At 41.3% G+C, this 15373-nt stretch overlaps 1 protein-coding gene across 1 annotated transcript in view; it reads left to right on the top strand.

Annotated features, from left to right (window-relative positions):
* The window catches only part of ATP7B (ATPase copper transporting beta), a 116767-nt gene that overhangs the window by 97101 nt on the left and 4293 nt on the right, over positions 1–15373 (top strand). Inside the window, exons 13-17 of the mRNA XM_007945229.1 lie at positions 1934–2128; positions 4855–5037; positions 6336–6489; positions 13471–13614; positions 14787–14929. Of these exons, the coding sequence (XP_007943420.1) occupies positions 1934–2128; positions 4855–5037; positions 6336–6489; positions 13471–13614; positions 14787–14929 (819 nt within the window). The remainder of the gene's footprint in view (positions 1–1933; positions 2129–4854; positions 5038–6335; positions 6490–13470; positions 13615–14786; positions 14930–15373) is intronic.

Raw genomic sequence — 15373 nt, 5'->3', positions numbered from 1 at the left:
ATTTATTTATTTATTTTAAAATTTCTCATATCTAGACCAGTTTAATGCTTATTTTACCTTTGAGCCATAGTATAAGAAGATATAAACATGGAATGGGTAGTTTTTTTTCTTTGTTTCAAATTTCTCCCCATAAGGGTGGAATACCAGATAACTCTTGGGGGTGTACATTGCTTACTAAGATATCATTTTCCATTTCAGATTTACTGTCTTAAGATGAAAAAGGTCTAAGTTAAGCCTGACATCAAAGGAGACCACAGCATTTTAAGAGTAAATGTATTCCTAGAATTTGCAAGTAGCTATTAATGGCACTGGACTGCCTAAAACTTCTGTTTTTTAAGGGAAAGTAGTTCATTGGCATATGGTGGTGGGAAAACTGAGCCGTAGCCAAGCTGGAATCTGTGCCTTTCTGCTGTTCCAGGCCTTTCCATGTCACTCTGGTTCTTTTGTTTGTATCTGCAGTATCAGGGCAGGGGCTGGCAAATGAGGTACTGTGTGTTCCTTTAAGATACTACTGTCGCTCTGCTATGTCGTAGGAGCAGGACTCATGTTGACTCCTAGGAGCCCACCCATGCCATTGTCATGTAATTTTGACAAGAATTTTTGGATTTTTAATCTCAAAAATCATGATTACATCTAAAATAACATATGTTCCTCTGCCTAATTGCAGCTGTTTCTATGAAAAACGAATGGCCTTTTATATAACTTATTTTAGAATCCCACCTTTCAAAATTAAAGAATAAAATATGGGCAGGGAAGGTAGGGCAAATTGTGATCCATATCCTTGATTTAGAAGATGAGCCTTTTATTTTAATTAAGTGAATATAATATCTTTTGATTATACTCCATAGACATCAGCCATTTTGAAAAGTAAACCAAGATAATTCAAGATCTCAGAGTTCTCCGAATGGAAATAATAATACAAATATGTAATGCCACCAGGTACCTGAAAAAGAGACCCCTAGTGTGTTTTTGGGGTTTATAAGCAAAGCAATAATGAAAAATAAGGGGAAGAAGATAAAGTTGACTGCAAATCCCATCCCTAGAAAGAACCATTTTTCACATTCTAATGAGCATCTTCCTAGTACTGTTTGACAGCTGTATACAGATACAGACTAATAATTTTATAGACTAATACATTCACAACACATGCCATTTTGTACGTGCATTTTCTATTCAGCAATATGACTGGCATCTTTCCAGGGCAGTAAGTATGGATATGTGTCGTCATTTCAATGGTTGCATAATACTCCATTATGCATACCGTATCCACAGATTAATCAACCAATCCCCTACTTGCTGTTTTTAGTTCTTTGCCATTATATATAAACAAACACTGAGATACTATCCTTGTATCTTTTTCCACTTGTATGATTATTACCTTAGCATAGATTTCCTTGGAGACCTATCATTTTTAAAGCTTTCATAAGAAGAAGAAGAATCATAATGATGAGTGATTGCAGTCTCTTGGATTCCTCTCACGTGCCATGTATTGTACTAGGCGCTTCATGTGTAGCATCTCATTTAATCCTTAACGACACTCTGTGAGATGAGTTGTAGTATCTCCATTTTGTATATGAGGAAACTGAGACATAGTGGGTTTAAATCTGTGTCAGAGCCAGGATAGGGACTATGTGGTCTGACTCCAGCGCATGTGCCATTTGCCCTGCCAGGGATCTGTGTATGAATCTGCTTTCACAGTGCCTCTCTTTGAGGGAAGCCCGTAGGATCAGTTGGAAAACTGGCATGTGGAATAGTTAAGTGGACTATGTGACAGCTCCAAAGCAGAGAAAAAATGTGGTCATGTTTCCTCAATCCCAGCTGGTCACGCTCTCTGAGACCCCACTGCCCCTGCTGAAATGGTGTGTTTAGAACTTTGTGAGATGCCCTGCTCCTTTAACACGCAGCCTGGCTTTTTTTCTCTTCCCTGTTTTAGACCCCTAACAAGCACATCTCCCAGGCCGAGGTGATCATCCGGTTTGCCTTCCAGACGTCCATCACGGTGCTGTGTATAGCCTGCCCCTGCTCCCTGGGTTTGGCCACACCCACGGCGGTTATGGTGGGCACGGGGGTGGCCGCACAGAATGGCATCCTCATCAAGGGAGGCAAGCCTCTGGAGATGGCACACAAGGTTGGCCTGGCACTGCACCCTCCAGCTGGCTGGGGATTATTTTGTAGCTGTAAACTATGTTATTTATATTTATTTTTTTAAATCGGAGAGTTCTTATGAAAATAGTATCTGTTTACTATTTCATATTAAGAAAAAGGGAGCTCTGGTAGGGTAGTGCCTAAGGCACTTGACTGCTAACCAGAAGGCTGGCAGTTCAAACCCACCAGCCACTCCTCGGAACGAAGATGGGGCAATCTACTTCCATAGTGATACTGCCTCGGAAACCCAAGGAGGGGTCGCTATGAGTCGGGTGCAACTCGACAGCACATAACAACAACAACAACATTAAGAAAAAGGCCTGTGAGAGATCTGAAGGTAACAGTGTTAATTAACGAGAACAAGAAGGCAGAACTGACTGGGAATAACAACAGCTAACAGTTATAGAATTAAATGCTTTATGAATACTAATTGATTTAATCTCATTAATTACTTTTGAGGTAGATGCTTCTTATACCCATGTTACAGATGAGGAAGTACAACAGAAAGAGGTTAGGTGACTTGCCCAAAGGCCTGCAGCTAGTCAGTGACAGAGCCAGGACTCACACCCAGGCCATCAGCTCCAGGAGAAAGTGCCAGCTCGTACCCTGTGAGCAGTAATGGAGCCTGTGGCCTCAGGGAGGGCAAGAGCAAGCAGCAACGTGAATAAAGATGCTTCCTTTTGCCCAACATACTAATAATCTCTAACCTTCTGTTTTTCCAGTAATTCACTGACTTTTTATTGAACATTTACTATGTGTAGGTCCTGTGCTAGGCTTTGGTGATGGTCGTAGATCCCTGCTATCAAGGAGCTTTCAAAAGAGCTGCCGATCAGTAGGAAGGGCAGCTACCGAAGAAGTAACCAAAGGCTGAGTACTATGAAGGAGTGCAAAATGCTTTGAGGGCCCTTTAACAGGAACCTATCCTAGGCTTGCGTGTGTTGAACTGGGGGTCAGGGGGTGGGGCAGGTGGTCAGGGAAAGAAAAATACAGGCTTATGCTGAGACCTGACAGTTGAGTAAGGTTAGCCAGGCAGAAGACTTGCAGGATGTTCTGGCAGGGGACCAGCACTGGAAAGGACCTGGGGAGGCTGTGCTACAATATCATAAGCACTGTAAGAGAAGGGAATATGAGCTTTTTCCTCACCATTGCATCCTCAGCAGTTAGCCCTAGCATGTTAGAAGCATTCAGCAGTTATTTACTGAACAAATAAATGAGGCAATGAAAGGAAATCATTCAGCGTGAGAGAGAAGCTGAGGAGAGAGGATGCTGAGGAGGGAGGTGCCAGATAGTTAAGGGCCTTGAAGTTTTTCTCAAAGATTCTGAATTTAACCCTGAGAACAATGGGGAACCACTGAGAGCACGAAGTGCTGTGTGACATGACTGGGTGGCATTTTGGGAAGATCATTCTAGTTGCAGAGTGAAGAATGGACTGAAAGAGGGCAAGAATTACTAGAAGGCCAGTTATAATGTTGAAGAACCTATCAGTTAGTATCAGAATCAAAAAGCTAATTTATTGTTTCTAAATTGGAGGTTTGAGTCCACCCAGAAAACAAAACAAAAAAAACATACTCACTGCCATCGAGTTGGTTCTGACTCATAGCGACCCCTCCTTGCGTTTCTGAGGCGGTATCACTATGGAAGTAAATTGCCCAACCTTCCTTCTGAGGAGTGGCTGGTGGGTTTGAACTGCCAGCCTTCTGGTTAGCAGTCAAATGCCTTAGGCATCCAGAGGCCCCTCAAAAGAAAGGCCAGGCGATCTACTTTGGAAAATTGCCATTGGAAACCCTGTGGAACACAGTTCCACTCTGATACACACGGGTCACCAAGAGTCAGAATCAACTTGACAGCCACTGGTTTCTGCTTGTAGAACAGTTTCTGAACAAAGCAACCTGCAGGTCTTAAATAGGCTCTCAGGAAGCCAGGAGTCAGAGACTGATGGATGTCTTTATCTGACAGTTGAACAGCACAGAAGTGCTTAGAGCTCAGTTGGCCTGTGGCCAGGGAAATGCAGGTGCTAGAGCATGGCTGCTGGATTGACTGGTGCCCGGAAACATAGGGACTGGCGCAGAGCTGCCAGTGATCAACGGGAACGGGTTAAAAGCTGGTTCTGGCAGTTACTTTTATGGCCAAAGAGCAGTCTCTTCCTTTCTAGAACTGAAGTGTGAGGACTTTACTCTGTGTGGGCTTGTGCACTGATCCAGGCAAGAGAAAATAGTGGGTGAGCTGGCAGGCCACGGTGGACAGGAGAAGGTGGCCTCTGAGCGTCCCACGATCCTGAGCTGACTGCAGCCTAAGGTTTAAACAGCCTAAACCCTCTCCCTTGGTGGATGGCCAGACAGGTTATATACTAAAAGGAGGTAGGTAATTCATATCAAAGACCTCCAGTTAAAGGAGCATACAGATGCTAAACAGGAAAGATAGTATTTTTTGTGTATGAAACAGACTGCTGTCCAGGAGACAGAGACATGTCCTCTCCTGTGAGATCTGCGCAGTTAGGACAGTCAAGGGTGGGGAGTTTTGGCTGGGCAGCTAGAGAAACAATTCCACTGCAGTGGGAGAGTGAACACTGGGATTGGTTACAGAGGCAAATTAGAAGTATTTTTATCTACTTGAGGCAGGTTCACTGAATTTCTGCCTCAAGATGATGTGGACTCTGAAAGTCCCTACCATCTGTCTTTGTGGTTACTGGGATGTGGTTGTTTTTGGCAGATAAAGACTGTGATGTTTGACAAAACGGGCACCATTACGCACGGGGTCCCCAAAGTCATGCGGTTCCTCCTGCTTGTGGACATGGCTGCACTGCCTCTGAGGAAGGTTCTTGCTGTGGTGGGAACAGCAGAGGCCAGCAGTGAGCACCCCTTGGGCGTGGCAGTCACCAAGTACTGTAAAGAGGTATGTGGCCCACGGCACTGCTTTGTCCCCTCCCTGGCGTCATCTCCAGTCCACACTGCAGGTGGAAGCCTGCGAGCCCTTCTCCGTCCTCAGCACATGCCCTTTCTTCTAGCTGCCAACGACATCCGAGTCAGCGGCCTCGGAGGCGACTGTTGCTCGTGTGGTGTGGAAAACCACCGATAGGCACCTGTGCAGCCCACAGTAGGGCCCTTGTCATGTTACCTGATAACAGAAGAGCAGTCAATGCAACAACGGACATTTATCAAATCTTAATGAGCACCCATGCTTGGTGTTGTGCACTGGGCAACAAAAACGAGCAAGATGTGAACTCTGCCCTTGGCGGACTCACAGCATGTTAGTTAAGCCCATTGAGAGAGTGTAGTCAAATGGACACAAAAATAAAATGGTAGCATTGGGTGAGGGAGGGAGAAATCCACTCCACTGGGGACGGCAGAAGTGAGTCATATACCAACTGGAGTCTTGGCACAGACGTGTGGAGAAGCCCTGCACTCCTTCCATCTCTCCAGGTGAAAGGTCCTGTTGAGTGTTCTCTGTTTTGAATCTAATATACAGGGAGCAGGAGATACCAAACTACTGCCTTGAAAGTGTTTAAATTGAGCAAATGCTACCATCTATAAACAGAGAAAGGTAACAGAGATGCCTTGAGAAGAAGGGGCAGCTCTTCCTGGACAAGGGCTCTCTCATAAACCTCACTTGGTGTTTTGTCTTCTTTGGGGTTGGACAGATGGCCAGTTCATGTTCACCTTCTGCTATTTCTAGAAGAATCAGGTTCATCCTTGGTCATCCTTACATTTGCTATTTTGCTAACCCAAGTGAAAACAGCCCCTCCTCCTGCCAGGGTCTAACAAATGGGCAGTTATCTTTCCATAGCCTCAAAATAGCTTTGTTACCACTTCTATTCCATCACTTTTATGAAATTATTTGAAACATAAAAATACTATCTTTCCTGTTTAGCATCTGTATGCTCCTTTAACTAGAGGTCTTTGATATGATTTACCTACCTCCTTTTAGTATGTAACCTGTCTGGCCATCCACCAAGGGAGAGGGTTTAGGCTGTTTAATCTCATTCAATTTAATAAGTGTAATATCCGTATCAGATGAGAGAAAAATAACTGCTGAGTTAACAGACAATCTCTTAACCTTTCCTCTTGGTTCTACTTTTCTTCCCTCCATTTTCTCTTAATTTCTGGCTTGTACTTCTCTCTCACCTGCCCTTGTCCCCTTGTCTCTGACCTGCCTCCCTCTCTATTCTGTTTCTTCTCTCCCTTCCTTTATAGGAACTTGGAGCAGAAACCTTGGGGTACTGCACGGACTTCCAGTCAGTCCCAGGCTGTGGAATTGGCTGTAAGGTCAGCAGCATGGATGGCATCCTGGACCCAAGTGAGCAGACTGGGCACCTGAGTGGTGTTGGCAGCATGCCCACTGAGAAAGGTAATGCTGGCCTTTGTCTCTGCTGCTGGATCAGTTGGTGGTTGGGTCTGCCTGGGAGGGAAGGAGGCCACACCACAGAGAGCCATGTAGCACGACTCCCCCCCTGAGGAGCAAGTGGGCTCGGAGCTGGTGTGCCGCTCGCCTGCCTTACCCAGGAGTGCCACAGTTTCTCTGTGTTCTTTCATTTACACTTTGATGCTAAGGGGAGGCAGAAGTGGTATGCTGCTTAAAATCATTGAGTATTGCTTATATGAGCCATAACCTTGGTTCTTCTATTTCTTAGCCCAAACTTATCTTGCTTCTCATATGCTACAAAATTTGGCAAGTGGGAACTCTACATTTGTTCTTCCTGTTTCCCTCTCATGTGGGGACTCTGATGGGACATGTGATACGTTCAAAGCCAGCATGAGAGTGAGCAGGCAGAAACTATCCACCAGACCAAAAAGTGACACTGCTCAGAGTGTCAGCTGCTTTGGAATATAGCCTTTCTTATGCCAAAGATAGCTTACTGGCAATGGTGTGAAAGAGGAAAACCCCCCAGAACTCCATCTAGTGTTTTCTCTAAGTAGTAAGTCTTGATTTGGATCACTGCCTGGTACCTGGCAGCAGGGTAAAGCTCTGGAGTGACCTTCCATTAGCACTTCCAGGGACTGGTCCATGCAGCAGCACCTCAGTGAGCAACACACAGATGAGACAGGACACACTTGACTATTTTTAAAACATTTTATTTTAAATATTTCATGTAAGTAGTAGCTGCTCTTGTCAGTTGCTGTCAAGTCACTTTGAACGCATGGCGACCCCATGTGTGACAGAGTAGAACAGTACTCCAAAACGTTTTCAGTGGCTGATTTTTCAGAAGTAGATCAGGCTCATCTTCCAGGATGCCTCTGGGTGGACTCATACCACCAACCTTTATGTTAGCAGTTAAGTGCAAACCCAGGGATCTCATACAAGTAGACTGATGATTGACTAATTCACCTTGTGTCATCTATGCAAGCAGTAATTAAACTTGTCAACACTTGCTTTTGGTGATAGGCAAATAACTAACTGCTTCTAATCCCTGTAAGAAAACAATCAGCTGATGCTTCTCAAGGTGAATAAAGATACAACATTACTTTAACATGTTTGTAGCATTTTCAGGTATTTACTATATACCTCTTAATGCACCATTAACACCCACATGTTCTATACATTACTTGTACTTTTTTTTTTTTTTTTTAATTGTGATTTGGGTGAAAGTTTACAGAGCAAAAAATTAGTTCCATTAGTTTTCTCGCTGAGTGTCTGGGATTTTCAATATATAGGATCATATCATCTGCACATAGGGATAATTTTACTTCTTCCTTACCAATTTGGATGTCTTTTTGCTCCCTTTTTTGCCTTATTGCCCTGGCTAGGACTTCCAATAAAATGTCAAAAAGAAGTGGTCATAGAGGACATCCTTGTCTGGTTTATATTCACATACTCAGTCTCTCTCCATTTAGAGTAATGTTGGCTATTGGTCTATTCCGGTTTTGCTGAAAGTTTTTTTTTTTTTTTAATTAGGAATGAGTATTGGATTTCATCAAATGCATTTTCTGCATCAATTGATATGATCATGTGGTTCTTCTCTATTTTATTTATGTGATCGATTACATTGATTGTTTTTCTGATGTTGAACTATCCTTGCATACCTGGTATGAATCCCACTTGGTCAAAATGATTTTGTTTTTTGATATGTTGTCAGAGTCTGTTGGCTAGGATTTTGTTGAAGACTTCTGCATCTGTATTCATGAGGGATACTGGTCTGTAGTTTTTCCTTTTAGTGATGTCTTTGCCTGGTTTTGGTATCATGGTTATTACTGTTTCGTAAAATGAATTTGGGAGGATTCCATCTGTGTTCTAGAATAGTTTGAATAGGATTGGTGTCAGTTCTTCTCTGTTTCATATAGAATTCTCCAGTGGAGTCATCTGGGCTATGACTTTTTTGTTGTTGGTAATTGTGTGTGTGTGTGTGTGTGTATGTGACCTATTCAGTTTCTTCTTTTGTTATGAGTATGTTTAAATTTTCTACCACAGTCTGTGTTAATTTAGGTAGGTAGTGTGTTTCTGTCCATTTCTTCTAGGTTTTCAGATTTGTTGAGCTATGGTTCTTCAATCCAAACCAAAAACCAAACTCACTGCTGTCAAGTTGATTTGACTCATAGCAGTCCCTCCTTGGGTTTTCGAGGCGGTATCTTTATGGAAATAGATTGCCCGATCTTCCTTCCGAGGAGTGGCTGGTGGCTTTGAACCGCCAGCCTTCTGGTTAGCACTCAAATGCCTCAGGCACTAGTATCCAGATACTATCCTTTTTATTTCAGTTGGTTGTGTTGTGACATTGCCCATTCCTTTCCTATTCATGTTATTTGCATCATCTTCTTTTCCTTTTTTAAATTTGGCAGTGGCTTGTCAATTTTAATAATCTCTTCAAAGAACCAACTTGTAGTTATGTTGATTTCATTGTTATCTGTTTCATTTATTTCTGCTCAAATCTTTATTTTATTTTATTTTATATTTCTGTTGACTGTAGGCTATTTTTGCTGTTCTTTTTCTAATTGTTGGAAATGTTGGGTTAAGGTGTTGATTTTGGCTCTTCTTTTTTTGATGTGTGCATTTATTGCTATGCCCTCTGATTACTGCTTTTGCTGTGTCCCAAAGATTCTGGTATGTTGTGATTTCATTCTTGATTATTCAAGTAATTTTTAAATTTCATTTGTTATTTCTTCTGTTACCTAGTAGATTTTAAGGGAAGAGCATTATTCAGATTCCATGTGTTTGCTTTTTTCTCCTTGATCTTCCTATTGGTGATTTCTAATTTTATAGCATTATGAACTGAAAAGATACTTTGCAGTATTTTGATGTTTTTAATTTTATTGAGGCTTGCTCTGTGTCCTGATATATGGTCTATCCTGGAGAATGTTCCATGTGTGCTGGAAAAGAATGTATATTGTACTGTTGTTGAGGGAAGTGCTCTGTATATGTCTATAAAGTCAAGTTGTTTGTGTTGTTCAGTTCTTCTGTATTTTTGTTGAGTTTTCTTCAGTGAAGGATACTGCATTGAAAATGATGTATTAAAGCTCCCACCTTTGCTGTGGAGTCATCTGTCTCTCTTTTCAATTCTATTAAAGTCTGATTTATGTATTTTAGGGCTCTTTCATTGGGTGCATAGATATTTATTATGGTTGTATCTTCTTGTAAGTTTGATCCTTTAATTATTATATAATGTGCTTCCTTGTCTCTTGTGGTAGTTTTTGTCTTAAAGTCTATTTTATCAGAAGTTAATATTGCCACTCCTGCTTTTGTTTACTTGCCATTTGCTTGATATGATTTTCTTCCAACCTTTGAATTTTAGTCTATTTTTGTCTTTGTGTCTGAAGTGTGTGCCTCTTGTAGACAGCATGCTGATGGGTCATGTTTCCTAATCTATTCAGCATCTCCCTATCTCTTGATTGATGCATTTAGTATGAATTTATTGCTATCATTTTGTTATGTGTTTTTTGGTGATGTTGCTGATATTTTTGTTCTATATAATTTTCTGTGCTGATTTCATTTTGTTTATGGATTTTTTTTAAATCATTTCCTTCATTGGTATTGTTTTAGTATTTGCTAAAAATTTGTGCCTCTCTTCTTTTTTATTTTGATGAGAATGGTAATAATTTTCTTTGAGGTTGCCCTGTGATTTCTTTATTTTCTTCTCAAGATTAAAACTGTTGGTTCTGTCTCAAAATAATCTTGACATCCTTTCCATTGGGAAGTTCTGTACCTACACTATTTATTCTCTCTTTCTGGTTTGTAGTTGTCTTCACTCATTGCTTGATGTCTCTGGCTACCTGTTTACAATCTTACAAGTTTACTCTACTTTGGATACTTCTATATCTGGGTTGGTTTCTGAGTTATGTTGTCATGTGTGTTAATCATCAGTTGTTGTATACTATTGTTGGTTCTTTGTCCAAAGGACTCCCTTTAGCATGTCTTGTAAGGTTAGTCTGGTTTTCACAAATTCCCTTAATTTCTGTTTATCTGGAAGTCCCCTAATTTTGCCATCATATTTGAGGGTCAGTTTTGCTGGTTATATAAATCTTGGTGACAATTCTTTGTTTCAAGTTTTTGCAAAAGTTATCTCACTGCCTTCTCACCAGTGTGGTTCTGCCAAGAGATCAGAGCTTAGTCTTACTGGTTGCCCTTTGTAGGTTTTCTTTTTTTTCCCCTGTTCTGCTTCCTGAATTCTTTCTTTGTATTTGGTTTTAGGAAGTTTGATTATGATACATCTGGATAATTTTCTTTTAAGATCTATCCTGTTTAGGGTTCTTTGAACTTCGTGAATGCAGATCTTCTCATCTTCCGTTATATTAGGAAAGTATTCTTCCAATAAACCTTCAACAATTTTCTCTGTGGTTTTATTATTCTCTTCCTGTTCTGAAAGTCCAATCACATGTATGTTATTCCTTTTGATGGTGTCCCACATGAGTCTTATGCTTTCTTCATTTTTTAAAATCTTTTTTTTTTTTGCTTTTCCTTCAACAAAGTAGTATTGAGAGCTTTGTCTTCAGTCTTACTAATTCTGTATTCCATTGATTTGATTCTGTTCTTAAATCTTAGTATTAATCTTCTGGATTTCTGTTTGTTGTTTTTGTAAGGTTTCTAATTTTTCATTCATTTTTGTCAGTTTGTTTAGTATTGTTTTCTTGAATTGTTAGAGTTTTGTCTCTGTTTTTCCTTAATTTTGTTAGTGTTTTCCTTGGTTTTGTCAGTGTTTTCTTTGATCTGTCTCTCCATCCATTGAAGGTGCCTAAATATAAATTGTTTTGAGTTTCTTATCAGGTAATTCCAATGCCATTTCTTCCTCAGTGAGGTTTTCTAGCTCTATATTCTGGTCCCTTGTTTGTACTATTTTATCTTGCTTCTTTATGTGAACTGGGATTGCCAGTTCTCTGAGACATTGTGATATCATTGTATTTATATTTAATTGGTGATATAATGGTGAAGTGATTGGCCTAGGGTTTTTTTTTTTTTCTTTTTTCCTTATTTTGTTTTGAGCAAGGCTGGTGTGCTACTCTGTTTGCTACACTTAGACACTCACAACCTATCTCCTGATGTATGTGACAGAAGATGAGAATATGTGCACAAATCTCTGTTAGTTGTTCATGTAGAGCAGTTGAGGGTGGTTTGGGCTAATATTGGCTGCCATGTCATTAATCAACTGGTGCAGAAGCAGGTGACTCTCACCCAGTGGGTGGGGCTGCAGCAGGGGCAGATATGGTTGGGTCTTGTAGGCATGGTTTCTGTCTCCCCCAGGTGGGACAAAAAAAAAAAAAAACCAAATACCCCCCCCCAAATAAAAACAGGACAAATAAAAAAAATACAAACAGTAAACAAGCAATAACTACCACAAAAAGGAAAAACAATAAATGGTAAAAGAAGAGAATAACACAAAACAGGGACAAAGAAAAAGAAAAAATGTACCTGGGGAGGGAGGAAAGAGAAGAGAACATGAGGGAAAAAAATAGTAAAGAAAAAATAAGAGAAATACAAAAAGAAAAACAAGGGATGGGAAGAATGAAAAGAGAAAAAGAAAAGGAGGAAAGAAGGAAACTAGGGAAAAGGGAAAAAACAAGAACCATTGAATGGAAAGAGAAAAAAAAATAGAAGAAAAAACAGTTAAAAAAAAAAACAAACTGGGGGGCAGGGCACCTGAGCTGTGTTCTTGCTGGCCAAGCATGTGGCAGGAAGCAGGGCACCTGGTCTTGTTACTAATTCCTGCCTACCTAGAAGACAACTGGCAACAGGGCCCCTGATCCCAGGCAAGTTCCTGCTGGCCTAAGGAACAAGGCGCCTGGTTCCAGAAAGATTTTATGCTAGATCAAAAAGCAATTGGGAACAGGGCTTCTCATCTCTTAAAAAGTTCCTCCTATCCCAAAAGGCAGCTGGGCACAGTGCCCCTGCTTCCAGAAAAAGTTCCTATTGTCTCAAAAGGGGACTTATTGTAGGGTGCCTGGTCCCAGCAAAAGTTCCTGCTGGCCCAAAAGATGGTTAAGAGTATGGCACCTAATCCTGGGACCAGTTCCTACCTGCTCAGAAGGCAGCTGGTAGCAGGGCACCTGGTCCAGAATGGAATTCCTGCTGATCCAGAAGGGGGTGGGGGTGGGGGTGGCCATACCAGGAGGGTGTGGGGCACCAGGGGAACATCATACCTTTCTGGTCATCAGTCACCAGTGTGGTTGCCCAGCTCTCTCCTCTTTTCCTTCATCCCTAGATACTGGTTTTGGTTTTGGTTTGTTTTTCTCTTTGTTCTTCCTTGTGGAGTTTTTGGTTTTCCTTTTTTTCTTTATCAGGTTGCTGCCTGGGTCAGATTGCCACTTGCAAATACTCAAAATGGCTATGCCATCAGGCAAGCCAGTAGTCCACAGCTCCTTTTGTCTCCTTATTAGCTGTTTTCATTCAGTTTCTTCTAGTAGCTGGTGTTTTAATCTACTTCTTTATCCTTCCCTCTGAAGCTCAGGGTTCCAGGATTATCCTCTCTATCTGTTTCAATTTGTTCCTCATTTCCTTGGTAGCTTTTCTACCTATTCTGCCATCTTGCCAGAAGTTTCTGTACTTTTTTTTTCTGAGCCTTTAGGAATGGTGTTCTAGCAGGCACTTACTAGGCTGTAATTTTTTTTCAGAATTATAAACACATATTTTGCTGTTAAAAAGATCTCATAGTTTTTAGTTCTTCCTCATAATTAAATAGGACTATTTGGGAATAAGGAGCTCTGGTAGCATAGTGCCTAAGGCACTTGACTGCTCACCAGAAGGCTGGCGGTTCAAACCCACCAGCCACTCCTCGGAAGGAAGGTTGGGCAATCCTACTTCCATAGTGATACTGCCTTGGAAACCCAAGGAGGGGTCGCTATGAGTCGGGGCCGACTCGACGGCAAACAACAACAACATTTGGGAATAACCACACTCTCTTTTGAGCAGATGCAGCCCCTGAGACCTTCTCTGTACTGATTGGAAACCGTGAGTGGATGAGGCGCAATGGCTTAACCATAACCAGTGACGTCAGTGATGCGATGACGGACCACGAAATGAAGGGACAGACAGCTGTCTTGGTGGCTATCGATGGTACATGCCTCTCTGCTCAGGCCTGTCTCTGTTAATTTTAGTTGTCTCTTCCAGAAGGTTGTCTTACCATCTTTTCCCCTTTATTCTCAGTCTTGAAGCCCTTTCTTGCCATCTCTGTCTTTACTCCCAGAGCAGTTCTGCTCTGGTCTTGGTCTTACTCTTAGAATTATCACAGTCCCCTCCATTATCCTTGGCTTCTGCCCAGGTGGCAGTACAAAGTCATCCTTCTCATGCTTCGTTGCTTGGTCCATTCTGAGAGATAGGGCGCTTTAAGAGAATATCATGTACTAACACCCAGCAGGCAAACCAGGGACTCGCTCCCAAAGGTTTAACTGCAGGATGCCTTTAAAAATGAGATTCTTTGCAACATTGCAGAGAGGTTAGACTCTTTCCTTTGTTAATACTGTTTCTGCTAATAGAAGTAAAACTTTATGCTTAAATAGTAATTTGTGGGGCTGCATTTTGAATGCTTTAGCTAAGTAAGTTTTCTTCTCCCATTTCTGTCTCATGTTTGTTTTTTCCTGTTCCCATTGCTATGCCTTCTCCTAAATCCTTGTAAACTCACTGCCTTCTCAACTGGTCCACAGGAGTCTGCCTGTAAAGGACTCATGCCCTTTGATACCTCATTTATCCTCCCTTTGTTTCTGTTCCTTCATCAGTCCCTGAAAACTTGCCTGTTTTAGTATCAAAGATTCATTAAAAGAAAAAAAAAATCTACAAAAGTGTTTTCTATGAAAGAGACAGAAAGAAAGGATTGATTTTCTAGTTTGGATATTCCTGACTTTTTAAGTAACATTTGTTATATTTATCATATTTTAATAGCAAACATGTATTGAGTTGTTATGAGCCAGGCACTCTGCAAAGTAATAGATATTCCCTGAAGAAAATGTGTTCAGAGAATTATAAATAGAAAAATGAAACCACTCACAATTCTATTGTTAATATTTCGTTATTCCTTGTAGACTTTTGTATGCATCTATAAATGTATGTAATTAAAAAACTAAAAATAAAAAAAAAATACAATAAGGACTATAATACATAATTTGATGTTTTTATTTTTGTGTTTATTGTTACATTAAGAGAAATTTTCCAAGTCATGAAATGTTGTGTGACCTTAATGGCTGCAGCATACCTGTGGTCATTTACCTGTAATGGTGGTGGTCCTCTCCTAGGTGTCCTCTGTGGGATGATTGCCATCGCAGATGCGGTCAAGCAGGAGGCAGCGCTGGCTGTGCATACACTGAAGAGCATGGGTGTGGATGTGGTTCTCATCACGGGGGACAACCGGAAGACAGCCCGAGCCATTGCCACCCAGGTACACGCAGGAGTGGCCCAAGAACGGCTTCCCTTTTAAGATGATGAACTATTGCAAGCTCACAGGAGCAGTTAGAGAGAGAAATATTTCATGCTCACAGTGCACCACCACTCAGCCTTCTTCAGCATTTTTCTCGTCGAATGGCTTTTCTCTCCATTTACTCTGTTCTGCTCTGAGCCACACAGCCATCACACACCACAGTGTTGCTGCTGGCAAAGATGCCTTGGGCCTGGGTGCCGTGATTAATGCCTGGCCTGCACACATCTCTGCGAAAAGCAATTCCAGCTTTCTCTAACTATTTCCTAGTTTTTAGATGAAAAAAGAGATTAGGATTTGAGGGTTAAAATAAAAAGCTTTCTCACCTTTATGGTAAAGAGGTGTTTTGCAAGTTTCTCTCTTCTTCCATGTGTGTAGCAGGTAAGTGACTCAATCTTGGGCCATTCT

The sequence above is a fragment of the Orycteropus afer genome, unplaced genomic scaffold (assembly GCF_000298275.1).
Source record: "Orycteropus afer afer isolate SDZICR_OR568_19922 unplaced genomic scaffold, OryAfe1.0 scaffold00134, whole genome shotgun sequence".
NCBI classification, from domain to species: Eukaryota; Metazoa; Chordata; class Mammalia; order Tubulidentata; family Orycteropodidae; genus Orycteropus; species Orycteropus afer.
This window is presented reverse-complemented; position numbering and strand designations above follow the sequence as displayed.